Source organism: Synchiropus splendidus, chromosome 13, assembly GCF_027744825.2.
Source record: "Synchiropus splendidus isolate RoL2022-P1 chromosome 13, RoL_Sspl_1.0, whole genome shotgun sequence".
Classification (NCBI taxonomy): domain Eukaryota; kingdom Metazoa; phylum Chordata; class Actinopteri; order Syngnathiformes; family Callionymidae; genus Synchiropus; species Synchiropus splendidus.
In genome coordinates, this window is record NC_071346.1 from 14,096,839 (window position 1) to 14,124,259 (window position 27,421).

The 27,421-nt window shown below is 42.3% G+C and overlaps 1 protein-coding gene across 5 annotated transcripts in view; it reads left to right on the plus strand.

The window, feature by feature from the left end:
• slc6a9 (solute carrier family 6 member 9) overlaps window positions 1-27,159 on the plus strand; it is a 64,924-nt gene extending 37,765 nt beyond the window's left edge. For all 5 annotated transcript variants that reach the window (XM_053884402.1, XM_053884406.1, XM_053884403.1 and 2 more), the window contains 12 exons: window positions 9,501-9,657; window positions 13,752-13,883; window positions 14,007-14,277; window positions 15,306-15,438; window positions 15,873-16,007; window positions 16,092-16,195; window positions 19,212-19,449; window positions 19,521-19,655; window positions 19,720-19,819; window positions 20,893-20,993; window positions 22,655-22,825; window positions 23,003-27,159. In XM_053884402.1, the coding sequence (XP_053740377.1) occupies window positions 9,501-9,657; window positions 13,752-13,883; window positions 14,007-14,277; window positions 15,306-15,438; window positions 15,873-16,007; window positions 16,092-16,195; window positions 19,212-19,449; window positions 19,521-19,655; window positions 19,720-19,819; window positions 20,893-20,993; window positions 22,655-22,825; window positions 23,003-23,227 (1,902 nt within the window). In that variant the 3' untranslated portion in view covers window positions 23,228-27,159. The remainder of the gene's footprint in view (window positions 1-9,500; window positions 9,658-13,751; window positions 13,884-14,006; window positions 14,278-15,305; window positions 15,439-15,872; window positions 16,008-16,091; window positions 16,196-19,211; window positions 19,450-19,520; window positions 19,656-19,719; window positions 19,820-20,892; window positions 20,994-22,654; window positions 22,826-23,002) is intronic.
• The last annotated feature ends 262 nt before the right edge of the window (window positions 27,160-27,421 follow it).

Consider the following 27,421-nt stretch of genomic DNA (forward strand, 5'->3'; position numbering starts at 1 on the left):
TGGCATGTATAGCACCTTATATCGCTCTCCCTTTCAAAATCACCGGGACTGAAACACGTCATTCGTCATTTGAGGCGCTATATACACAGTATATATTGTAGTATATGGAGCGTATGGCGTGCCATCCAATGTCTAATCTTTATCCCTACCTCTGTCTTTTTGCGACACGCTACACACTGCGGTGTGTGTGCTTCACTTGAAAGCCCAACATGTGTACATGCAACACTGCTATTTGACAGTGAGAATGTGTTAAAAGGGAAGCTCTTGTGTTCATATATCCAATTTTATCAACATCTGTTGCCGTTGTCATGAAGTGATAGTTCTGTGGTAAACTTTGGTTTGTCATAAAATCATTTGTATAGAGACTGAGGAACATGAAAGATAAATATTTCCAAAGTATTTTTTGGTCATCATAGACACTGTTGGAGCTTATTAAGATTCTGTGCCCTTCAGGTTTACAAAACTAAATGCGAAAACAAATACATGAAACCTTTAACCTCTCACTGAAACAGCACGACCATTGAATATTGTTTTTCATCATCACTCATACAAGCAATGTGCAACATTTAGTGTGACTCCTTAAAGGCTCTTGAAGACAATTGATCACGTTCCTGTTTCATTCTGGGGACTGATGATGAGAGATATATGTTCTCCCTCCCTCGTGGTCTCAGTATCTGCAGCCTGTATTCATGTTTCTAAATCAGAAATGGGTCGCTCCAGGTAAAAGATTATGAAGCTGAATTGTGATCTCTGCTTTAGCCAAAGGCTTTTGCATTGCATCAATGAAATGTAACTGGTTCTCCCCTCTTCACAATAAATCACAGCACTGTCACAACTGTGCGCATGGAAGTTGACCCGCATGAATAAAGCGTGCAGCAGTTGATGGCTGTATTTCTAGAAAGGAAGTCGGCTGGTGATATAAGCATGAAAGTTTCACACTGCCTTGACAATATGGCTGTCTGGAGTAACAGTGGAAGTTAGCATTCTCTCGCCGTCATAGTTTACTGAATGGAATCTTTGGGTTTTCCCAATTTGATATTTAAAACATTTAAACAATAAGCATCAATGTACTATTCCAGGGAATAACCAGGGCAAGAGACCACCTCCTGGTGGTCAACAGTCAAGTAGATGCTACTATTTTCAACTAGAATTTTGATACAATTCTTGTGTGAAAGATGAATCGTTCTCCAGTTTGCATACGTATTTAATGTTTTATATCTCATACATGTCAATGTTTGCTTTAGTTTGTCCACCACAAATGTATACTTTGAGCTTGACGTCTTCTTGAACTGTCCACTGATCATCTTTATTTATTCAGTATTTTCATCACTAAAACACTTATGTGATGAACTACACTAGCAGTCTACAATAATATAGAGTGTTTGTTTGTTGCAGAGGTGCTGTAGGAATTGGAGAAAGAAGCTGTGCCCCTGTCTTATTGCTGCTTTGTAGCACTTACCGCAGGGAGAAGAGGCTGGATGAGGAGGGAGACCTGTTGCTTGAGATGTTTGTCTGACAATCTGTTGCAGCATGTTGGTCTGCTGCTCGTGACTGAGTGATGTTGAGGTGAAGGTGGTGGACAGGCATCAAGACTTGCTTCACATCACGTTCATGTAGCCTTAGTGGGTGGATACGATGAGTGAGGTGTGAATTGTTTAGCTGGGTGTTGGTTAAATTTGCAGTAGAACTAGTTCAGGTCATCATTGTTCTCCACCCTGGTGGAGGAGGGCCTTTCCTAGCCTCCCCAACACTGAGCCTGGAGCCTGGATTTAAACCTGTTTTGTAAATATCCTGTGTTCTGCCTCTGCAGTTTTAATGGTGGCTTCTTGGCTTTCGGCATGTTTCATCATATCCGTCGTTCAAAAATAATTTTGTTATTTCAAATGTGCCACAAGAAATTCCAAGATGCACCAGAGGATCTGTTCAGTGCACAGCATGCGAGCGGAGAAGGAAGAAGGCATGTTCTGGAATAGTTATTACTGTAATAAAAAGCCTGAAAATCTGGGCTGTTTATTGTTCTAGTGCCACAAGCACGACGCACTGGCACAGTTTCCAAAGCTGCTCACCTGACTCACACTTTTACTGTCCAGACTAATGACGGAAGACATGAAACTTGTCACATGATTTATAATAGATTTTTCAAAGTCAGACACTTCTTCTTCCTGAGGAACCATCCGCTTGTGCTTGTAGAATTTGGTTCCGTAGAAGGCATCTTAGCTGCATTTGTGATTTGCTGTTTACATTTCTTAGCCACTGGACTGAGCTGGCCAAATGGGACCCCACACATCTGGGGGACCCATCTATATCCCCCTGGTTATTTCCTACCCCGCTCCCTCCTCCTCCTCCTCCTCCTTGCCCATCTCTCCCTCCTTCCTGACACCCCAGCCATTGGGCTCAATTAATCAGCCGTGGTTGAGGATTAATTCCGGCCCTGTCCAATGGAATGTTTTGGTATGTGGCCTCCATGGTTGCAGGTTCGGAAGCCGACGTTTACACTGTCTTAAGGCCCATTACTCTCACCTCACAGCCCACTCATAATGAGGGCTTTGAGTGGCTTGTTTTTGGGGGATCCGGTGGACTTTTAGTTCTATAATAGCTGAGTGGATTTAGCCAGTGCACACAGACATGTTTACCAAACTCTCACTTTAGGACGCTGACTGGAAGGGCTTCAAAACTGTTAACATGTCCGAGAAGATGAATCGGAGTTGGGTGGCAGAGACTCATCTGACACTTTAGGAGGATATGTCAACACTATTTTGAGGGTCAACCAATCGCATCCCTTAAAATATTCAAGGTTTTCAGTCATACATTTTATGACTGAAATATCTAACTTTACATGATATGATGTTCATGGCTTTTGGTCGGGCTTGTCCTGAAAATGACAGGAATTTAGTTTACGACAGAAATATTAAAAGATTGACTGTTTATTCACTGTATCGATAAAGCAATAAAACATTTTGGAGTTATTTTATGAATCTGCATCACTGTACTTCACTATGCTGTCTGCTATGTTACGACTCAAATGTGATTCATCAACAAATAAACAAGTGGTGTTGATCCTGCAAAGACAGATGGAGAGTATTTCACTGAAATATTTCATGAGAATTTTGAAAGCCCAAGTGAAAGATTGACAGGGAAATATATTAGTTGGTGAAAGGGTGCCTCCCTGATGCTTGAGGTGTTGAGTCTATGACGGAAATGCTATGCATTTTAAGTGGTCAGAGGTTGTTTTGGAAGACCAGTTTTCCCCTCTCAATTCCACCCTTTCTGCACATCTAGATACAGTCCTGCGTCTTTCCTCCAACAGCAGCTTCTTCACCACCTCTGTCCTCCTTCACTTAAAATATGCTCAAGTAGTTTGAGGATTTTTTTTCCATTCATCGGAACTAGCAGTTCTTGTTTCCCTTAGTAAAGGTCTGCACTGGGGTAGCACCAAATAAAAGTCATCATGCTCTCTCCAGCAGTTAAAGATCCACATACAGACAGGAAATATTTTAGTGCTGCATCATTGCTGCATGTGTGAACTGGATGCACTTCTCAGTTGCCACTTGTAACTTGTAACTAATTTCACTCACTTCCTGAGACCCCGTGTTCTTTTATACGTTTATTTTTTCCTTCCAGCCTGGTGATATTTATTTAATTCAATATAAACTGGATAGTCTGAATGTTATCCAAAGAGTTCTGCTAATAATAATAGTAATACATAATTAATAAAGAAAATAAATCACCTAACTGACTACATTCGATCCATATTTCTGAAATAAGATTTTTTGATTAAAAACTGACATATTTTAGGCAAGTAATAATAGATAATAACATGTAATAATAAACTATTTTCCGAATTAAAATATATTTATGATATATTTTGGCCCTTCTTTTCCCAGATAGCATAGGGAAATTAAATAAATAACTACAGGGTTGGGTGAAATATTTTTGTCACGCTCAGCACCATTTTGTATTTGGAATCCATCTGTCATGAAATCTGTTTTACTTTAATGGCTATTTTGTGACAGTATTGACTTGTGATCATATTGTCCCTCCCCTGCCTCAAATGAATGACGTCTGTTGTGCCGCTTTGGTTGGTTGGTTTTTTTATGAATGATCAGAAAGCCAGGAGGAAATACCTGGACATGCGGTGTAAGAAATTCTTCTTTGAAGCCTGTTCATCTGAGCAGCTGTTTTTGAGTGGGACCTTGAGCAGTGAAGAAAGTTGCTGAAAGTGAAAGAGACAGACGAGACCATGTGTGGTCTTATATAAAGGCACAGATGGCCCATGATTAGCATGTGACACAGACATGGAGGGGGCATCTCCCTCTCGCTGTGTGTGTGTGTGGGGAGAGACCGAGGGACCGCCAGGAGCCAGCACCCCAGGCCTCAGCACCTGGACAGAGAGGGGACAGACACAGGGCGACAGTCTAGAGAGAGAAGTCATGACACAACATGAAGTTCATCTCAGCCCCCGCGGGCGTGGGTCCAAAAACCGCTTGCTGTGGCAGCACTTTTTGTCGGCGTGATGTTGCACTTTGAATTGGCAATGTTCGTTATCGGGTGTTTGTTTTTACCACCGCCAAGGTTACGTTTTCAACCACTTTGGTCTGTCTTTATTCAAAATAACTTATGGACGGATTTGGAGAACTTTTCATGAAATGGGACGAGGAACTAATGATTCAGTTTTGGGAGTGATCTGGATCATCGTCTGGATACAGGAATGTTGCAAAGGAACACTTTAACACTGGGAGATTGTGTTGGGGGGTAGACTGAAGGTGCTGGGCGAAGGTCCGCGCACTCTGTGCTTTTCTAGTCATTGATAAGATTAGATTGCCTCTGCGTTTTTGGAATGTTTAAGACACTAGAACTCAAGGACCTCAGACTCTGTTTGTTTGCAGATAATGCACACGTGTCTCCTTAGCTAGACTTCTAGGCCTAGGCCCTTACTACCTCTCATTCTTAAGCTTTGGTGTCACACTCCGACTTGGGATTGGGTGCAGCTAAACACAATACTATACTATAAGGCGCACAAGAGAGACACGCTGCTTATTTCTATCCACAATGTGCTAGTCATGGCCTCACCACTTGTGTCACTGTTAGCACAAGCGGCTACAAGGGACGAAATGTCTGTGGCCTCCCGAAATCGCAAAAGTATGGGGCCGTTTCTCAATCTAATCTAATCTAATAGAGTCATCGAACTCTAAAGTAAGATGTAACAATTACCTTTCAAATTTCAAAACAACATTCAGCACTTCACAAGTGTTTTTTTTAAAACATTATTTACTTCTTCTGACTCGTCGACCAAACCAATTGAAGTAGTCAGTGACCTGTCGACTGTAGCTAGTTGTTTAAACAGTTGGGAAGTATTCAATTATGACATCGCAATTTCAAAAGGTTGTAGCCTGAAGACTGTTAGAGATGAAGGTGTGCAATAAAGGTGGACTTCAGTGTGACCCAAAGTATGGGATGGGAGTATATTCACTCATGTCATGTGTACATTATGACGTCACCAGGCGTCGGGCATCGTGAATTACGATTTGGAGGTGTTGATCTGTCTGATCCAGCAGTGACAGTCTTCCTCATCGCTCAAGCAACAATGATGACGATGATGGCTCAACATCTACAGCCGCATCATGAATGTTGCTGCTGCATCCACCATTGTTTGTATCTTCTCCTGCGGCTTCTGCTGCTGTTTCCATGTTTCTTTTTTACACTCACGCTACAGCCGTCATGGTTGGCTCCTTGTGAAGCTGTCAATACAAACAGACAGCGCTGCCGTCACTGATTCTCATACTGTCTTATTTGCTCTCTTGCACTCAGCTTTGCTCCTAGTATTAACTATATCCACCCTTCATTCTGCGACCGAGCTGTGTTTTCAAACATTTTTTACTTCAAAACTTATATAAACACGCTGTCAAATGTTGCTCAGATTGACGATACAGGTGTCTGCCGTCTGCTTGTGAAAAGTAGGAACTACACCAGTCACCATATTTGTGTATTTGCTAGTATATATGCCGCAGTGTTGCCATTTTTGAGTCTTTGTGCGAGCAGGCTGAGGATGGTTATTCCTTGGCTGAGGTAAAAAAAAATTTCAAAAATTATTAGTGAAAAGGAAGAATTGACTTATTACTTTGAATTGGGAGTTTTGAGTTGAATGGTGTCAGCAGTGTATAAAAACACAATGCAGCAGTGATGAGTTGTTGAACTGAAGAGGAAATTCCATGATCCCTGAGCAATGTCATCACTCAATCATCTCTTGGCATCCGGGATTCGATTTACCTGAAGAATTCCTCCCATCCAGACTTTATCACTGATCAATAACAGAAATCCATTTGTGACCTTTGCATGAGTACTTTGTCCTTAACAAAGGTCGTGCCATGTTTGTTGACTGACAGCAGAATGTGCTGGGCGAATACTATAACTGTTTACTTCCACTTTGACCCGGCGATTTCACAAGCATGTTCTTTTTTGGCTCCGTCAGTTCCAGTAAAAGATGACGCACAACAAAGCGGGGGCTGTTTTTGAATGGCTTAGTAAGGGCTGCTGAAATGTGTACGACTGTATATTGAGCTGATGTGGCTTGCACATCGTTCATAAAATTTGAATTTGAATGTTGGGGTGTTTGACTTATCCACCACAGCAGCAGACTGAGCTCAGTCTTTCTTATGCACAGTTGTTTTTGCCCTTGTTTCCACTGAGCATCGCCAGCAACCAAACATCCCTGCAGTTATGATTTGCTGCCACTACTCTGGACTTCTGGCACAGACTTGGAAACGCCTGACAGTTGCAGAAATTTACATCAAAAACATCAACGTCATAGGAGTCAATGACTGATGAAATTGTTTACGTTGCTGCCTCAGGCAGAGGAACTGAAATTCATACGTCTTAACATTTGTAAATACATGTGCATTCAGCTTCCTTAAGTTCCAGTTTCATAAAGCTATATGTGTCATTTAAGGTAAAGCTGACGATGACCTCTGGTGCCTTCAGAATTATAGGAAGTAACTGCATCCTTATATGGTATGGTTGGTCAACATGACCAGCGGTGTGTTTATAATAGGTAGTGCATTCAAGGATATTGGAAAACAAGTGTGTGTTGTATTGGTGTTTCAAAGCTGACCTCCAGTTGTCTGTTGAATAAAATATATAAAGTGCAAAACAACTGCAAATACTGCAAAAATCATCGGACATATTTGGTGGTCTGAGATGACTAAGATACTTTGCGTTTGGCACTGACCTGTAGCTCATATTTATTTACCTTCACATCACCACATGCCTTTAGCCTCACTGTGTTTACCAGGTTGAGGCCGCGTGGTCAGCGGTGCACATGTCCTCTGAACACCTAGTTGCTGATTCAGAAGGACGTGACAAGCTCCGGCTGCAACGTGAAGAACCCACAGCTGCTCACGCTGACTGCGGTCCTGATGGAGCTTCCATCCAAAATCAACTGCACGCAGAGTAAGCAGGAGGTGCGCGACATGCTGTGATCGCTGCTTCAGCCGGAGCTTTTCCTCATCAACAACTACGCTGTGTGATCCCCCACCAGCCTGGATTTGAGGGAAGCTGCCAAGAACTTCTCTATTCTCTCCTTCAGACTCTTGAAGCTGATTCTATAGGAAGATCTGAGCTTGGGTTTGGGGCTGACACTCTCAAGTTCTTGTTGAAATAGTACCATATGGAGAATTGTACTGTTTGGTGGATTCCCGATGCTCAACGTTGAAGGAAAAAACAAGTCGGTTTTTGGACAGTCTTATGGAAGTGGAGGCTCCTGCTGTGTTAGTGGTGTGACAGTCCATCATTCTCTGTCAGATGTGACTTAGTGTAGCTGCACCCTTTTGTCTTTTTAAGTGATGCGTCCAGGGGCTCACAGCGGCTCAGCTTTAGTTGGCGACTCTCTTCTGCCAAATTGGATCGGAACTCCGACCAAATCACAGACACGTTAACAAATGACTGTGACTCCACTTATTTGCCAGCAAATGAGTCTCAATGGGACGAGAGCATGTGGCTCAGATAAAGCCAGAATGAGCTGATCAGACTGTGTTGATTTTGTTTTTTTCTTTTAACTTGCAATAAGGAACTGGAAGAAAAAAACCCAAAATATTATGATTGATTATTGTTTGACAAATCCATAAAATATCATGACTGCAGACACAGTCATGATACGAAGTCTTTATTTTTTATTTATAGATTTTTATATTTGTATTAATGTATTTTTTATTTTTTATTTTTCTTACAAGTGAAAGCACCCCAAGCGTTACCCCCTATTCCTTCATCCCTTACATTAACCCCAAACTTGGGTGGATATTTAAGTAAATAATTTCATTTATATAAGTTAAAAGAATTAATGGGAAGTAATATACAAAACAACATATGTATAAAGGGATTGAGCAGGAAATCAAATCTATTCATCTTCTTATTTTATCATCTCTTACTTTCTGTCACAAGAAAAAAAAAGAAAAAACTAAAAAAAACAAAAATATGGTGATGTTTCCACCTCTCTTCCTGCTGATATTTATAATATCTGCTTGCAGAATTTGTTGGCGGTGACTTGGTTTCTGATGTTTGAGCCCACTACATGCTGAAGTCTTTCGCAAGCAGCAGCAAACACCTGGATCTCAGGCCTTGACTTTGACTCATGACCCTCAGACCAGGGATCATCGCCCACTTCAAGTGACCCAAAGGTTTCCTGAGATACCATGGTTTACCTGTGAAAGTCAACTATTCGGAAGGATGAGGAGTCTTCATTCTATAAGATGATCTGAAATTATAAAACCAGATAGGAAGCATCTGACCATTTGTGTTTTCCAACCACGTGTGTATGGTAAACTCTTGAATGTTCCACTAGCAGACACAGCGTGGTTCAAGGTCATAGAAGGGATTCACAAATGAATATCGCCTGGACGCTCTAGTCCAAACATGCGGTTGGAGCGCTGGAGCAGACGGGATGTAAAGTGAAATCAGCGCCTTAAGAGCAGCAGATAAGCATTTGGTCGTCCTTATTTTCCAGATTTCTCTCTCCCCCTCTCTCCCTCCATCACTCCATCTGCTGGCATCAGATGGTCCCACGATGCTGACCCCGCTCCACAACCTCAGCTGTGGTTGCCTCTTTCTTCTTCTGCATTCCAATTTATAAGGTTGCTGCTTTAGATGTGGGTTTTGTTTGACAAAATGCTGCTAAAAAATGAGGCGAATGCTGAGAAAATGAATCATAAAGTACATCTCAAACCGCAAACACAGAGGTGAAATGAATCCTGGAGCAGATGTCTGTGCGCACGGCTCACTGAGGCCAGAGGACATGTCACCGAAATGGACAATAATTGCATGGTTGAGATGAGTGAAGTATAATGAGAGCACAGATCTGAATTTCTGGTCGGTTTATATGTTAACATTTTGACATTTTTTGTCTGTCAAACCCTTGCATATGGCAGTTGTGTGTAGTTGTCGGTCTGTGAAGCTGATTTTCTGATGCCTCACCTGAAGTCACAGCCACCTCCTGCTGTGTTTCGCTGCAGAATGGAGCAGTTCCAGGCGAGCCTGTGAAGAAGGATGAGAACTCCCGGAGGGGGAACTGGGGCAACCAGATTGAGTTTGTCCTCACCAGCGTGGGCTATGCTGTGGGCCTGGGCAACGTCTGGAGGTTCCCTTACCTCTGCTACAGAAATGGAGGAGGTGAGTGTATTGAACTTTATGCTAATGGCTTCCACCGTAAACACCAGTAAAATATGACCGTCCCAAAGTAATCTTGCAAGCAGTATTCTACTCTGAAGTATTGGGATATTTGCTGTCCAATAACTTCAAATATTTTCTCTGAATTCTTGGAGTGAATTTGGGTTGTCTCTGTTTGGAGTTTGTATCTTCACCCTTGCTTTGGTTCACTCTGGGCACTCTGGTTTCCTCCCACACTCCAAAAAACACCCCTGGATTAATTGGTGGCTTTATATTGTAAGTGTGAGTGTGCACTAGTTTGCCTAGTCAGGGAGTAACTGAGGAGGCTGAGGTGGTTCGGCCACGTTGAGAGGACAGAGGGGGGATGCTGGATGAAGGCAGGTGGAGGAACCAGGTAAAAGAGGAAGAGGAAGTCAGCTATTGAGGTTCAGGGATGTAGTAAAGGACGACATGAGGAGGAATGAAAATTGAGCCCCGCTGATGTTGTATGGAAATTCACCAGTGGATGGCAGTATTGCGTGTTACCCAGTCTATGATGCTTTTCATGATGCCTGTGATGGAGGCGCTTTGGATGAGTTGGCAAAGTCAAACTGCCAACACGCTTGTCATCTATGACTGGACAAAAAGTACCAGGCTCCGACTGCATATGTTGTTGCTTCGGCTGTGAATGGAATAGAGGACTCTGGCTAGTAACAGCATGCACATAGTTGGTGGACATTACCATCTTGAAAACTGAGTTTTGAGTGCACCTGAATATAGGCCACGCCCACCTAAAAAACATAGTTTTGGTAGATACATAGGTGACAGTGGTCTGTAAATGCATAGCATTACTTCTGAACAAGGTTTGAAAATGGGATCCTGCATCAAGAGATGAAAACAAACTCAGCGATGTTCTGAATGTGCATCATGTTGCCAGCATATTTAACAGACCAATGAAATCACAGGCATTTTATTTACATTAAAGTCTCAATGTGCTGCTTGCGTCCTAGTGTACTACCAGCACCTCGACCACTTCAGTGCTCACAAGAGAATCTCTGTTATCACCTTATTCCCATCACTGACGTAGCTCCATGAAGCATTGCCCCAATTCATAGAGCCCACTGGGCGCTGCGGTTGTAAAAACTGATGTGTCCAATAGTCGTTCAACGCCAAATATTATAGCGCAGAGAGGGCCACCTAAGTGGCTCTGAAAATGAGGCATTGTGAAGCTTCATCAGCCCCTTCACCTGTCGTTGGGAGGGGTCATAATGATAGATACCTACCACTGCTGCACTGCTGGAATTTCTAATCCACTTCCCGAACAATGTATATCAGCCCATCCACCTACTGCGTTCTTCTCTAGTCGACCCAAAGACATGTGACTCCTGTACACTGTTGTGTGAGTACTTTCTTTAAAGGACAGAGAAATGACTTGTATTTTATGTGGTATTACTGCTAAATTTGTCATTTTAAATGTCAACTCTTGCTCAACTCATCCAGCAGCTGAGCGGCAGAAAGATGTCAGAGAGTCAGATTGGTAGGGGAGTAACTGTTGAATTATTTATAACAGACCAGACCTGTGGACTGGAGTGTAGCCGATACCTCAATGTCAGACTAACCCCAACACACCGCACAAAGAAAGGAGCTGAAAAGGTGTTGAGTAAAAGCAATGTCTGCCAGTTATGTGGTCAAGTATAGCCGAAGAAAGAAGGAGCGGGAGCTGAGATGCTTGGATTATTCCTGATCTATTTGAAAGCTCTTTGAGTGACAGCTTTTCCATTAAGGCTGTTTCTTCCTGTCAGGTTTCGCTGCATCGTAGCAGAATCTGTGATAGAGATGTCTGACATAAGGTTCTTCAACAATGGAAAAAGTTGATATTGTGACCTCAGTTCTGAATTTATATTTCTTTGCGATGTATTTTTTGTAATTACATTTTTTATAGTTTAAGTCACAGGTGGGCAGTTAAATTTCCTAAAGGGCCACATTATAAACTGTGACTGTCGTGAGGGGCCATCATGCCAAAAGAAAGGGGCTGATGACTACGAAACGTGATGGAAAAAAATCTTCAGTAACATGGACAAAATGAACCATTAAATATTCACTGGAAACAAGGATAATAAGAAGTGTAAATATGGCATGAAACCTATAAAAAATGTTTTACATGCATCTTATTATAGAAATGATAATAAACCTATGGACCAAACATTTAAGATTAAAAAACACAATTTATGTCAAAATATAATCTTCTTTTTATCAATTTTGGGGTAAATGCTAATTGACAAATGAAAAGAAGAAACAAATATTTAGTCACAAATGTGTTGTATTTACTGTTGAAACAGTACTGGCTAAAACAAAAACAGGATTTAAAAAATGACGACTTACCAGTTGTATATATATATTTTTTTGTCTGACCTCATGAGGGCCACGAAAACACAGGCAACGGGCCACATATGGCCCCGGGCCGCACTTTGCCCAGGTCTGGTTTAAGTAGATCAACAATGAATACTGGTTTAGTGAAATTAAGTGGCAAATTGAAGGAGACACTTAATGTGTAAATGACATGTTCTTATGTCAACCAAGACATAACTATAAATAAATGTTGTTTTGGTTTACAACAGTGGGTGTTGCAGTTAGTTTCATAACCCGTTTGAGGTGAATTTTTGACCCAAAAGGCAAAATGTGGATGGATGCCACGTGCCTCTTGCTTTCAAGTTGGTTCACCCATTTCTGCTCTGCATATTCTGGGCAGAATAGCAACAGTTGAGCATCTCTTCTCTGATGCTTGTTTACCTGCACCAAATGCGCGACTCCTGCGACGTCACTGAGGCACGATGCCAGTTCTTGCTTCCACTTCTGTTCTGCACATGAATGCTTTCAAACAGCTGCTCGTGCTGCCATGTTGAGTTAATGAAGTATTAAGAGACTGAAGGATGCAACGTCTGGCTCTTGACTTTGTCTACTATTTTAGGGTGACTACGCTGAGAACAGTGATGCCTTGTAATGCACTTTTTAGTCATTGTGTCTAGATAACAGTGATAGCTTACCCTGTCTACGTGGGAATTTGGAATAGTTTTTTCAAAAAATGTAAGAATCCTTTACATCAAACCACATCATGAATCCAAAATTGTATTGAAAAATATTCAGTTCGATTTCATTTTCAAACTGTTTAGATGGTGTAGTTGTTGTTGCAAAGGATCATGGGAGTGATGACTCACTGCCCTGGATAAATACCTGTTCGGACAGACTTTGTGGAAAGACACCTCCACTGTGTTATTTATTATTTTTTATGGTCAGATAAGGAGGTGCGGACATGGCTGTGTGACCTGAAGACCAAGGATGGAATGTACCGGCTGAATCTAAATCCCACTCCACGGTTCTGCGCCTGTAGAGTGTCACTGAACTACAATTCTTCTTCCACACTGGAGAACACTAATAAAACATTTGCAATGATCACACAACATGAACACAAAAAAACATGAATAAAAGTTTGTGATTCTTTTATATAAAACTCAGATTTCAGATTTGTTCATTCATTGCATTAATAGTAGAACATTTCAATGAGAATATCTTAAACCTCCGTCAGGTGACCTTGCTACCCCACAATTTTTCCATGTACATTTGCTCATTCAGTGCAAGTCACCTGGGCTGTTACCCGCACTGTAGACATGAGGACGACATTTCAGCGACACCTGGTTGTAGTGACCTGATTCCCAGTGGGTTCACACACGCAACTCCACCACTTCCCAGAATAGCGGTCTGTCTGGCTCCTGATCCTGGCCGACCCACGGGAGAGTTAGAGACTCGGATGAATGTGTAGTGACCTCTCTGCTCACTCCAGGGAAATCACAATCACAGATGAGCCCTGGCTCTCTATTTTGTCGCATGAAAAAGTCTATTTTGCGTTTTAAATGTAATAATATTTTAATAAAATCTCATTCGTATTTGCAGGTGCTTGTAAAGCTTCATTAAACAACTTGAATGAATTCTTATTTTAACAATGCATTATTCATAATCTCTGCTTTGGAATAGTTTTGGAAAATACCACCAAAAATATTAAGAAAACGGTGACTACCATTCAGTGCAAACAAGTGACCTTCTGTTTTGTCTCCCTCTGCTAGGTGCCTTCATGCTCCCGTACTTCATCATGCTGGTGTTCTGTGGGATCCCACTGTTTTTCTTGGAGCTGTCGTTCGGTCAGTTCGCCAGCCTGGGGTGTTTGGGCGTCTGGAAGATCAGCCCAATGTTCAAAGGTGGGATTCCTCCACTTGTGATATCAAAATGCACTTGAAGCCAGACAGTGATCATGAATAAAAAGATAGTATTAACTAGAAAAAGGACGCGAACGCTCACCAGAGATGTGTGTCTCCTGACAGGTGTGGGGTACGGCATGATGGTGGTGTCGACCTATATCGGGATCTACTACAATGTGGTCATCTGCATTGCCTTCTACTACTTCTTCATGTCCATGACCAACCTGCTGCCATGGACGTACTGCAACAACCCCTGGAACACGCCCGACTGCAGTGGTGTGGTCAGCAACCCGCTCAACGCAAGCCTCGCCAACGCCACCACCAGCCTGGTCACTGGAGTCACTGAGGTGGTGAACCGCACCAAGAGGACCAGCCCCAGTGAGGAGTACTGGAAGTAAGTCCGTGTGAACCTTTAAACACGAATCCACACAGAGCTATTAACCACACAGCAATGAATCCATGTACACATCACGACTACAAGACAAATATTGGATTCAGTCCATCTCAGTATGGTAATAACTCCACCATAATATTAATTAATTCCAAAGGAAATATTTAAACACAGGGCAGATGAAAGACTACGCAATATCACACTGTGAGGCAAAGCCGCTCTGTTGCTTTTTTGTTTCACTGAAATGCTTAATAGAATACACAATCCCCAAAGCAAAGGAACACAACAGATGTTTAGTTTAGAAAGGCAAACTCGACTTCCTCAGGCAGTGGTGTTTTTGGCTGCTTTTTTTTCCTTTTTTTTTTTTTTTTTTGCTCTAGTTTTTATCATTGCTCTAACTTTTTTTGGACTCTACACACACACACACACACACACACACACACACACACAAGTAACATCCGACTTACGACCTGCTTGACTTATGTACACCCATACTTACGACCACGTCCAGCAGATGCTTATTATTTTTTATTTTTTATTCAATGTCTGGCACCGCAGCACGTAGCATCCCGGCAATGCGTCCGACAGTTATGGCAGCCAGCCGGCATTGCGTACAACAGTTACAGCAGCACAGTATCCCAGCATCTCACTCTCACACAGCCTTCTACCACTACAGTCGTGCCTTTAACCCTCGCGTCGGCTATTTTGAATGGCATTCGAGTGACGTCCAATCTGACTTACGGGTGGGTGGGTCATGACCGATCCTGGTCATAAGTCAGATGTTACTTGTGTATATATATATATATATATTTAAATATATATATATATATATATATATATATATATACTGTATCTGTCTCTCAGCATATCTTTGGTTTTCTAGATTCTCTCACTGCTGCTTTTATGAGCCTTATCTAAAACACCACACATTTTTATTTTACTTTTGAGACCACAAAAAACACAGTTTCAAGAAAGGAATATATTATTTCAGCTCATAGTCACTAGGTTACTAACTCCTCTGACTCCTTCAGACACTATGTGCTGGACATCTCTGACGACATCGGCAACTTCGGAGACGTGCGTCTCCCCATCCTGGGTTGTCTGGCGGTGTCCTGGTTTGTTGTGTTCCTGTGTCTCATCAGGGGAGTGAAGTCTTCTGGAAAGGTCAGTCAAAGACTGTACACATCCGCCGTTACGCTATAATTCTGATTTTTTACATCAAATCCTGTGTGACTCACTCATGAGCCACTCTTAAATTCTACATAAATATTTTATTGTTTTTTGCCGTAATCTTTTTGAATATTAAGTACATTTCATCCATTATACTTTCCTTGAGCATGAGGTTATATATTCATCACAGATCGAATAAGAGAGACCATTGTGTTGCTCATATTTCTACATAATAGCAAACATAAATGTAGAGCTTAGCTTAGCTTTCTATTTAAGGTGTATTGTTCTCTCCTGAAGGTCAGGCATGTGTGAGACGTGTCAGTTCTGTACGCACAATTGTATATCCAGCATAATGAAATATTAGGAGTGTTTATAATGATAGTGTAATACCACATCATATGACTAATAAAGCATCAATAACTGCGCAGGTGGTCTACTTCACCGCCACCTTCCCATATGTGGTGCTGACCATCCTGTTCATCCGTGGCATCACTCTGGATGGAGCTATCAATGGTATCAAGTACTACCTGACCCCACAGTGGCAGAAGGTCCTGGATGCAAAGGTAATTTAAGTGCTGTGGAGTCGAGACCGCAGGATGAGGAACCATCAGGATGTCTTGTCTCATTTTCTGCTGGCCACCTTCTAGGTTTGGGGCGACGCTGCTTCCCAGATCTTCTACTCCCTGGGCTGTGCCTGGGGTGGCCTCATCACCATGGCTTCCTATAACAAGTTTCACAACAACTGCTTCAGGTACTTACAAATACATCATTTGGAAATATTCACAAGTGTTTATGTAGTGATGCCTGTGTTTTTAGATTGGTCTATAATATTGCTACCTGCTGTTAGCATGTTAGCAGCGCTAGTGTTTTGAACTGTGATGTGTTTTACCCAATGAAACCCATTAGTTTATTTCAATAGAATTCAAGTTTTCACCACATTTCTACGGACTCGGGCTTGTCATTTCTGAGTTGTCAAAGAAGCAGGATGTGTCCACATAAAATGGCTGAAAAGAAAGTAGCACACTACTTGGCTCCATCTGTAGTGAAGTTAAAAAAAAAAGTCTTGTTAAAAAAGATGTTTTCCACGCAAAGAATGTCTGTTAGTTGCTTGGTTATTGTCAGAATCCGCATCCGTAAAGTTCTATGACGGTATATTTGGGTCAGACTTTTGGTTAGGGAACATATATTACCATCAATAAACTACTTATTTGTACGTGTATTAGCTGCCTACGACGACGAAAGACTTGTGCAGCTACGTCAGAACTTGGCGCCACAGATCGTTGGGGTTGAAACTTCTGAGCAGTTTTACAAAGCAAACATACAAAGCTGGATGAAGTTTTGGCATGTACCTCTCAGTGTGGAGTGTTGAGGAAGAAGTTGAGATGAGTCTGTCTGGGAAGTTATCGTCACCAAGGGAGCATCAAACTGGCTGCAGAGAAGGTTAAGTCGCAGGAAGCGCAGGACTGAAGTGCAGATAAGCCGCGCAAAACGCTGTCATTCACTCCTGTCCATGAGCGTGGTCCGAGCGTCCGACATCTTCGTGGAGAGGCTCCAAAGATAATTCGCTCTCCCTCTGTCAGGAGCTTGAAGTTGTGCTATCCGCGTCGACAGCTGCGCTTTATCAGCTCCGTCCCCGTGGAGCGGCCCTCCTCTCCTGGAGCATCAGCGTTTGGTGTGTGAGCCGGAGGCCAGATGCTTGTGTGAGACTGAGAGGACTTGAATGGAGGCTTGCTCTGAGAGATAGAGTGACATGAAAGTCCTCAAACGTCTGAGGAGATAATACAGCAGTGGTGGTGGTGCAGGGATAAAAGGATAATGTTTTGGGAGAAAAGCTGTTTTTATTTTTTTCCCTAACACCTTCATTTCCACAAAAAACTAGATTGTTATTCTGGCTTTTCAAAATTTTTAAATTTTATTTAATAATGTTGAAGCAACCAACAGAGCCATTTAGCAAGATGGGTCCTATTTGTTCGTATGATAACTCCTCCTTGGCCTCTTTCATGGCGAGAAAACCTGCATTTTCTGACGTTTTCTGAGAAAGATATTGCCGCTATCTAGCACGCTAAATTGGATTAGCTATAGCTAATCTCCAACGTATCAGCATCCCAATGCATTCCCTATATTTATTTTAATTTTGAGTTCATCACACACTGCCTGGCCAAAAAATAAAGTTGCCACCAAAAAAAAGGGTCATACACTCTAACATTTTGTTGAATCGCCTTTAGCTTTGATCACAGCACGCATTCGCAGTGGCATTGTTTCCATAAGCATCTGCAATGTCACAAGATTTATTTCCATCCAGTGTTGCATTCATTTTTCACCAAGATCTTGCATTGATGATGGTAGAGTCTGACCGCTGCACAAAGCCTTCTTCAGCACATCCCAAAGCTTCTCAATGGGGTTAAGGTCTGGACTCTGTGGTGGCCACTCCATGTCTGAAAATGATGTCTCATGCTCCCTGAACCAGTCTTTCACAATTTGAGCCCGACGAATCCTGGCATTGTCATCTTGGAATATGCCCGTGCCACCAGGGAAGAAACGATCCATTGAGGGAATAACCTGGTCATGCAGTATATTCAGGAAGTTAGCTGACCTCTTTCTTTGAGCACATATTGTTGCTGAACCTAGACCTGACCAACTGCAGCAACCTCAGATCCAGAATCCAGGTGGCCACTTTTTTTTTTGACCTGGCATCACTTCCATTCACAGTAGCAGAAACCTGCTTTTTATTTTGTAGGTGTTGCGCCATACACCAGCATAAAAACATGCTCCTTGCTTTTATTGTCACAGCTGTTTTTTTTTTTTGTTTTATTTATGTGAGGTTTTCATGTGAGTTAACTAGTGATGGGCTGATGAGGCTTCATGAAATGGTGCCCTTATTTTCAGAGCCCACTAGATGGCACTCTCGGGTTGAAATTGAAGTGAGGTTTCATTGAAGAGTGCCATCTAGTGGGCTGCTCCTGGACGTCCCCGAAAACAAAAAGAAAGGTGAGTGACGCCTGGGGATTCTCAGTCTGGCTGAGGAATATCCTCCCTCCTCCCTCCTCACGCAAGACAGGCACCATCACTGTCTATTCTAAAATGCTTCTAAAAATGCATAAGTAAAACACATTTGTAAACAGCAATTACAATTTCTATTTCTCGCGAACGCTCTTGCTGAGTGCTTTTCATTTAAGGTTCCAATTCTGGGAATGATGTGTTTTGCTAAAGTGAGCAGTGCCGGTGAGGCTGAATCATTTTTCACTGAGACACAGGGCGTGGAATCTGAACAGTGTCAGACCTTAAACATGCCTGATCCCTCCGATCCTATATTGAGGATCAAGAATTTTGTGACTTATGTGCATTCCTGACCAGTATATCATTGGGGTGTAAGATCAACGGACCAACTATTGGCCACCCTATCATCAGGCATGTCACCTGACCCTCCTCTTGATCCTGGAAACGCAGCCTCCCGATTGGTCAGGGACAGTTGTCAGTGTAGCCATCCATCGCTGTGTGGTGCTTTTTATAGTGCAGTTCTGCAGGTTGGTCATGATGTGGAGGTGACCTCAAACTAGTATTGTTAAAGGACGGCACAAAACAGGAGTCAACGGATTCCACCACATTCTTTCCCCATAGGACCACCTTGTTACAAAAGATTTAGAGCCCTGTTCTTGTGTTCTTGATGGATGAAGGTCTTGTCTTCCTCTTGTTCAGAAGCATGAATCAAGTGTGAGGTTGTTTGGCATTAGTTTACCATGTGCTTTTCTCATTATTTACCCCAACAGAGACAGCATCATCATCAGCATAACAAACTGCGCGACCAGCGTCTACGCCGGTTTCGTCATTTTCTCCATTCTGGGCTTCATGGCGCACCACCTGAACGTGCCGGTGTCTGAAGTGGCTGACCATGGACCAGGCCTGGCCTTTGTCGCCTACCCAGAAGCCCTCACTCTGCTGCCCATCTCCCCTCTGTGGTCGCTGCTCTTCTTCTTCATGCTCATCCTCCTGGGACTTGGAACTCAGGTGGGGTAACCTAACCCTACCATGCAGAAGCATCTCCACCTCCATTCTCTCATGTGGGGTTGTCTCTTCAGTTCTGTCTGCTGGAGACGCTGGTGACCGCCATCGTGGATGAGATCGGTACCGACTGGATCATCCGGAACAAGACTATTGTGACGCTGTGTGTTGCTGTGGTTGGCTTTTTGCTGGGGGTGCCTCTGACCACACAGGTGAGCTCAGGTGAATTTTGACTGGTGGAGCTGACCTTGACTCGACCTCCCTCCTTCCCCGCAGGCTGGCATCTACTGGCTGCTGCTGATGGACAACTACGCTGCCAGCTTCTCATTGGTCATCATCTCCTGCATCATGTGTATTTGCGTCATGTATGTTTACGGTAAGTAGTATAGTGAGCTTCATGAATCTTCATGTAGGACCTCATTTTCTGAGCCCACTGGATGGCACTCTTCTGTATGAATTGAGGACACTCACGAGGCTTCGTCTGCCCATATCTGCTTCTGCGGGTGACTTAGATTTTTTTTTGTTTAACGCTGAGACTTCATGAAACCATGTGCTTATTTTCCGAGCCCACTAGATGGTGCTCTGGAGTTCTAATTGATGCGAGGTTTCATTGAAGCGGTTGCTCAAATCCAATGATTTTAGAGCAGAGAGTGCCATCTAGTGGGCTCTGGGAATAGCAAGACTGTTTCATGAAGCCCATCACTATTAAATGCATTAGTTTCATTTCATTATTTACAAAAATAAAGAAACATATGCTCTAGTTTATGTAATATATAAAGGTTTTTACGCGGGGAACATTTTTCAGTACATCAATTGCTGTACAACGTGATGCTATAACCAAAGCTGATGGATGAGAAATTTCACTAAAAAATACAAATAAATACAATTAGTATGGAAACAGAAAGATATGTGTAATTTCATGACGTATACAAATTCAGATGTATCGTTTTGGTATTAAACATTAACATCTCAACAATGTTCATTTATGAATCCGGCTTCATGTCTTCAACTGAACATTATTGTCTGCAGTGTGGACAAAATACATGGACAAATGAAACATTCAAAAGTTTGTAATCTTTCTCAGATGTCAGTATAAGGACGTGAAATATTTTGTGAAACCAACTTCAAAATTCAAACGGATATCACAAGTCCTCCTTCCACAACTTTTTGAGAGGAACCAAATTTGCCCCACAGAAGCCAGAATCATAGTCTCCGGCATCATGTTAAAGCGTTGGGTGACTGGGGTCAACATTGTCTTACTTGAGCAGTGACACGCACTAAACTTGACTTGCATCTGTACTACGTGTTGTGACCACTGCGACTCACCATTAAACAACAACAAAAAAAAGTTGCTGTCTGTGCAAACACTTAAATCCTGAAATAACCCAAGAGGACACACAGGTTTTTGTACCTTCGATCGGCGTCAAATGACCTGCTTTGTCTCGGCAGGTCACAGAAACTACTTCAAAGACGTGGAGATGATGCTGGGCTTCCCTCCTCCTCTCTTCTTCAAAGTCTGCTGGAGATTCATCTCGCCGGTCATTATCTCAGTAAGTTTGCCACACACAACTTTCTGCCCGACCCTTGCAGAAACACTCTGACCTACATTTCACAGCCTCCGCTGACTCTAATCTGACCGGATTTGTTTCCAACTCAAACCTCTAATAGTAAATCTTTCCGGCTGGGACGCGCAGGCGTGTTTTTGACCTCCGTATAAGCAGCTGGGTTCCAGCCCTGATTTTTCTTTTCTTTTTGGTTTTTGGATTACTGGTCAGATTTATGCTCTTTTTGTTCTCACTTTCACCGATCTGATGAATGCATGTTCTCCTGCGGCTTTCCACTGAAAAGTGAAGCCCAAACTCAAACAATAGGAAGGCAAACAAGTTAGATTTTCAATCTGTCAGCTGGCATCCAACATGGCACCGTCCTCGGATGATTTGATAGTGTCTTTGACATGTACAGGAATTTACAATTTAGTGGAGTCAATGTTGTGAATGTGCAAACTCATACTGTGACTGGGTTGAATTTTTTTTTTTTTTTCAAATATATATTTATTAGTTTTTTCACAATTGCAAATGACAAACAAAGACAAAAAAAAATAAACAACCAATACATATTTACCCACCCACCCCCCGCCCTCAACGCCAACTTACTCTCAGTGTACAAAATCTACTTTCAGTGTACAAAATCCAGTCACATACAGTCACGATCACAGCAAAGAAAACAATGGTTTCTCTTGCAGAAATTGCATAAAAGGTGTCCAGATATCATAGAAGACATGCACTTTCCTTTTTGATAAATAGGTCAGTTTTTCGAGAGCCAGATTGCTGGACATTTCCCTGATCCATTGACCAACTGTAGGAGCGGAAACATTTTTCCAATTCAATGCAACAACATGTTTGGCCTGTAGCAAACAGAAAACTATCAACTTTTTCTTATGTGCATTAATAGAAAGATTTATAGGAAACTTGTGTAGAATAGCCAATTGAGGATCCAAAGGAATCTTTATTTTTGTTATTTTTGAGATCAAGTCCATTATGTCCTTCCAGAATTTTAGTATTTCTTCACACTCCCACACACAGTGGAACAAGGTTCCCTTCTCCTTGTTACATTTAACACAGACATCTGGTATATTTGGATTAAAATGGTGCAACTTTGCCGGTGTAATATAAATTCTATGAAGCCATTTGTATTGCAGTAGTCTGAATCTGGTGTTGATTGTTTGGGTTTGACATTTAAAACAGATTTCCTCCCATTCTTCAACCGATATATCAGTTTGCAGATCATTTCTCCTGGCATGAAGATTTGAATGAGAGTTCTCCTTCGATCCACTTAGTAATAGATGGTAAAACTTCGACAAACGACCAGTTTTACACAGATTCTGGACAGTGAGGTTTTCAATTGAAGAAAGTGTAGGTTCCAAACAAAAAAAGAAATTATGGAAGACAGATGTGGTGATAACCAACTACAAATACCTTAAAAAATATTGTATAATACTTTAATAAAAGAAATGAAAAAGAAAAAAAAAGAAAAATACTTAACATACATCATTTTTTTAAAGAAAAGAGGATTTTTTGGAAGCAAAAAACCTGTATTTATGTATTTTATAAACTCTATATAATATATACATTTAATATGTATTATGGTGAGGCAGTTTTCATACTTTATTTCTGTTGAACTGTTGAGTTTAAATCCTGCTGTGTCTCTCCAGTTCATCCTGATCTTCACAGTGATCCAGTACAAGCCCATCACCTACAACGACTACGTGTACCCCGGCTGGTCCCTGGCCATCGGCTTCGCCATGGCTCTGTCCTCGGTGGTCTGTATACCCATCTACGCCCTCTACAAGATCTCAAAGTCCCCAGGTGCCACCTTCAGAGAGGTGAGAACTGTTTTGAAAGCGCAGTGAGGAAATGAAAAATGGCATCTGAATTGTCATTGATACAAATATGAATCTTTGTCTGTGTATTTATTTGATTATTTATGGTCAAATTGATGCACTTCCTCGGATGGGCACTAGAGGGAAACAGACTGACTTCTCTTTCTCTTGTCACCTCAGCGGCTAAGGAACGCGTGCAAGCCCCACCCGAAGTGGGGTCCCGCCCTCCAGGAGCATAGAACAGGCCGCTACGCCGCGGTGGTCTCTGAAGACACGATGGAGACTCGCCCGCTGGAGGACAAGGAAGAGCTGAAGGAGAAGGAGATCAAGGATGACATCAGCCTCACCATCCAGGGAAGCAACGGCTCGACCAACACACACACCAACCCAAACCCCAGCGCATAGACGGCCAACGCCGCCGCCGCCGCCGCCACCCGAATCTCCTTCCTCGCCCCCCACGACCCCCTCCTTATCCTAACCCCGCTTTCCTGCAGTCCACTGTGGGGGAGATCCCATTCGCTGGAGACCTTTACATATTGTAAGGGCTTATTATATCGACCCTAACCTCTTCTATCTAGCTGTGTGTTGCCTCTAAAGAAATCAAGACAAAATAGTGATTGCTGTTTGTGTGTATGTGTGCGGGTTGTCGACGACTTGATCTTAAAAGAAGCAGCTCGGTTTTTTCTGTCTGTATGTTTTTTATACGTCACCGCCATAGGCAGGATGAGGTGAGCCGCTTGCTGCTGCAGAGAGAGAGAGAGAGAGAGAGCTGCTGTCCCCAGTCTGCGAGTTAAAGTGAACCCACCTCCACTCAACCAACACACATACACACACACACACACATATATATATATATATAGATATAGATATATATATATATAACCTTTTTTTTTGACTGATGAGAACCCCAGTACCCATTTCTCAGGGTCCAATTGAATCTTTGTGTTGTTGTTCCTCGCCTGTGGAAGCTCTCACGCTCTTAGATATTCAGGACCAGCACCGCCTGACTCTTCCTGTCTTAGAACACCCCAATACGTGCAAAACATGTGGATGCAACTCTGTACATACAAGTGCCATCTTCCCAAGTCTTCCAAGCCTTTGTTTCCTGGGAGGAGGTCGAGTCTGGAGGAAGTAGTCCTCTTGGGTTGGTAGCAAGTCGCCCCATAAATCACACGCAACCAAAAAACACAACACTGTAGTTAGGCACAAGTAATTGTTGGTATATCTAGTATGTATATACTGTTTTTTTCTTAATGTTCTCTATGTTTGTGGAATTACATTTTAATGGTTTGATTTGTAGGGTCTGAAAGCACAATATCGCTGACATTCTTTGAAAGCAATATTCTCTACCCGCCCGCGCTGTGGTCCATTTGCTCTTTCTTTCAAGCTACATATTTCCAAAAGCAGGTGAAATGCTAGAGAATCGGCCCCATATAGCCAGACTGCTGTAAATACAAAATAATGTGAGGGTAAAAGTCGAACCCGTCCTTTGGGTGAGAACCTTAACACCTCAACAACCCGTCTCTTGGCTTCGCAAAGGCGTGATGATCATTGCTGAGATGGGTCAGTTGAGGCTTCCTGAAACAGTGTCCTTATCTTCAGAGCCCACTAGATGGCAGTCTTGGGTTGATGTGTGGTTTCATTGTGGTTGCTCAAATCCAATAATTTTAGAGCAGAGAGTGCCATCTAGTGGCGTCTGAAAATACAGTTCACTAGTTAATAAACCTTACGATGAGGAACGCTTCATCCCAAAATTCACTTCAACAAACCAAGGGAACAAAAGCTGCTGAGTTTGGCGCCTTCAACTGAAGGTGATTGGCGGTTGCATAGCAGAAGAGCATCTCCCAAAAAGAAGCAGTTGCCAAGCAACTAGTCGACTCTCTTGTCAGCCTGGAAATAATAGACCTGGAGCTCGGCGATGAAAAGACGATTCCTTGACATTTCATCCATGTTCAGTGACAGGAAGAGGAATTCATCTGCATCCTTACATAAGTCACTGAAATCACGGACTTTTAACGGAACAGCTACATTCTGCCTCTGATCACAGTTGAGTGAGCATATTTACATCTGAGGCAGGTACAATAGATATGTATAATATAGGTCAAGCACAGCTGAATCTAGGTCACCGAGGGTTCTACTGGACTCTGAATCTGATGGGGCAATCTTACGCTGAAGTGTGGCACGAGGAAGCACAGAGAGAGGAACAGGGTTAGAAAAGAATCTCACCTGTCGCAGGATTCATTGTCAAAATGCTGCTTCCTGCATCGAGAAGTTACAGTAATATTCCTGAGACTTTGAGCCTAGTGATCTGTGTATATTTGGACTGTCACGCCGAGGCCGTCTTCTCTCTGTAAAGTCTTGTTGTTGTTGTAAGACGCTTAGCCACCATGCTATCATGCCATCGCTATACATCCCAACCCTCTCCATCTCTGCTGGCTCCACAACCCTTCCTCCCTTTGTACAGTAATGTAAAGAAATATATAATCAGACTGTGCGTACGTGTTTTACTTGTATTGCGGGAGGCAGGTTGTGGCGTGTGTTTGCAGGCGAGGGTTGGGTCGGGTATCATTTCGCCTTTGTTTTTGTCTTTTTTTTTTTTCCGTCTTGTTCATTTTATTTTCTTTTTTCTTTATGTTGCTTGTAGCGTAACGTAGACCAGGTCAGATGTATTGTGTACTTTGTGTGTAGTGTACTAGCTCATATTATTGCCAGGTAGAGCAGGTGTTGTATCGATGTCGATGTAATCTAACAAAATTAGCACACGTAAGTCTTATTAATGAATAATTACAAAAAAAAAAGACATTTTATACTAAATGAAGGAAACAAAATGACGGATTTTATCCACTGTGACCTTTTAATTTTTGCTACTAGAGCAGACAAGTGAGGTGAAGCCAGCTGGTACTAACAGTTTCGCCAAACAAAAATAAGCTTTGGGTTAAAACTTGAACTTGGTTTTTCACCGTCTGCTCGGTCAACACAGCGCCGCCATGTTTTAATGATTTCCTCTCTGTATATGTCACCTGAGCTTTGTTTACAACGTCGTGGCCCTTAAATCTGACTGGCTCGGCTGCTGTTCATGTCGTTTAAACTGGAGCGAGATCAACACTGAAATTATTTCTGCAGTGATGGTTTTTTTTTTTTTTCATTTTTATTTGCCTATACCAGGATTCTCATTGGCTGTGTTTACATGGACAACAACGGTGGGTCAAAAGCTGCTAGTTTTTAAGGCACAAATTGAAGTGAAGATAAATATTGATGCTGTTTAGCAGGTGCTTTTTACCCTTGCTGCTTCGCTGGGTTCTGAACCTATGACTTCCTGCTCAATGTTCCCAGGCAGTGAACTCACAAGTAGCACCCTGACTGTGCCTGTGTGGTGAACAAGCACAGGACTCCTCTAAGGTCATAGAGCTCACACAGTCAAGGACAAGATGGCATGGTCATCTGTCCTGTTGGTGGCGACCACCTGTAGAGGGCGCTTGAGATGTTGCTTTTTTTTCTTTATTTACATCTCAATTTTCAAGGTCATTTTTCCATAGATAGACTGTGTCTTGGAGTCAGATTTTGACACCAGTGATAACTGGAATATGATAAAGTTCATGTGTTTCAGTCGTCCTACACCTCACTATATCATTTTTGTTGAATTTACTCTGGTGTTTCTAAACAAATGAAGATGAAAACTCAAGTAGTGCAACACCCAATGACTCATCATTTATTCAAGACTGAAAGAAGCATCAGCAACAGAGTTGAACCACCAACTGTGTTGCCTCTTGACTTACGCAGGCCTTTTAATAGGTTCCCAACTTTCTGGTGCCCCTCAAAAATACATCTGTGCTGTGTTCGCAATAGACTCTGGGTGGTGTTGTACATGTAAACACAGCCTCTCAAACATGCAGTATTTCTAATCCAAGAACACAGCGGTGTGTTTGGGACTAACAAAAGCACAAATGTTTTTTTTTTTCTTTCCTTTGATTAAAACAAACACTGGACCTTGTGTCTGTGCTTCTCTACTCATCACAGCATCATCTCATCCGCCGCACTTTAAAGAGTTATGTTTTATATAGTCCGCAAAAGAAAATACTTCACATTTCTGTATGGATCCTGTGGTCTTCCTGTGGGGAAAAAAACAATAACAGGCCACAAAGTTGCTATGGTAAATGGACTCACGGGATGAGTGGGGAGCGAAAGCACAAGAGCACACAGTTCTACTGGAACCTTCTGTCACATCAGTCGATCTAACACGTCTTCTTTAGGGCCAAAATGTTCGTAGTCCTGTCTGCTGTATATCGTAATCTGTTGGAATTACAACAATGGTAAATAAACTCTATTTTAAAGATCAATGTGCTGCTGTAGTCTCTTTTTTTTTTTTTTCTTTTTTCATTTGAAGTATGCGCACGGAATGTTAATAAAGTGCACAACAGTAGCAGAATAACAATGATTCTGGCCTTGAAAGTTTTATTCCAATTATTTATTCATTTGCACTGTCAAATAAAAGCCAAGATATGATTGTAATTACGGAAGCGTCTCCACTAGATGGAGACGTTCCATTATTTCATTCACCGTCGCTCGAAGCAGCGCCTTTTAATTTACCAGAGTGACTTG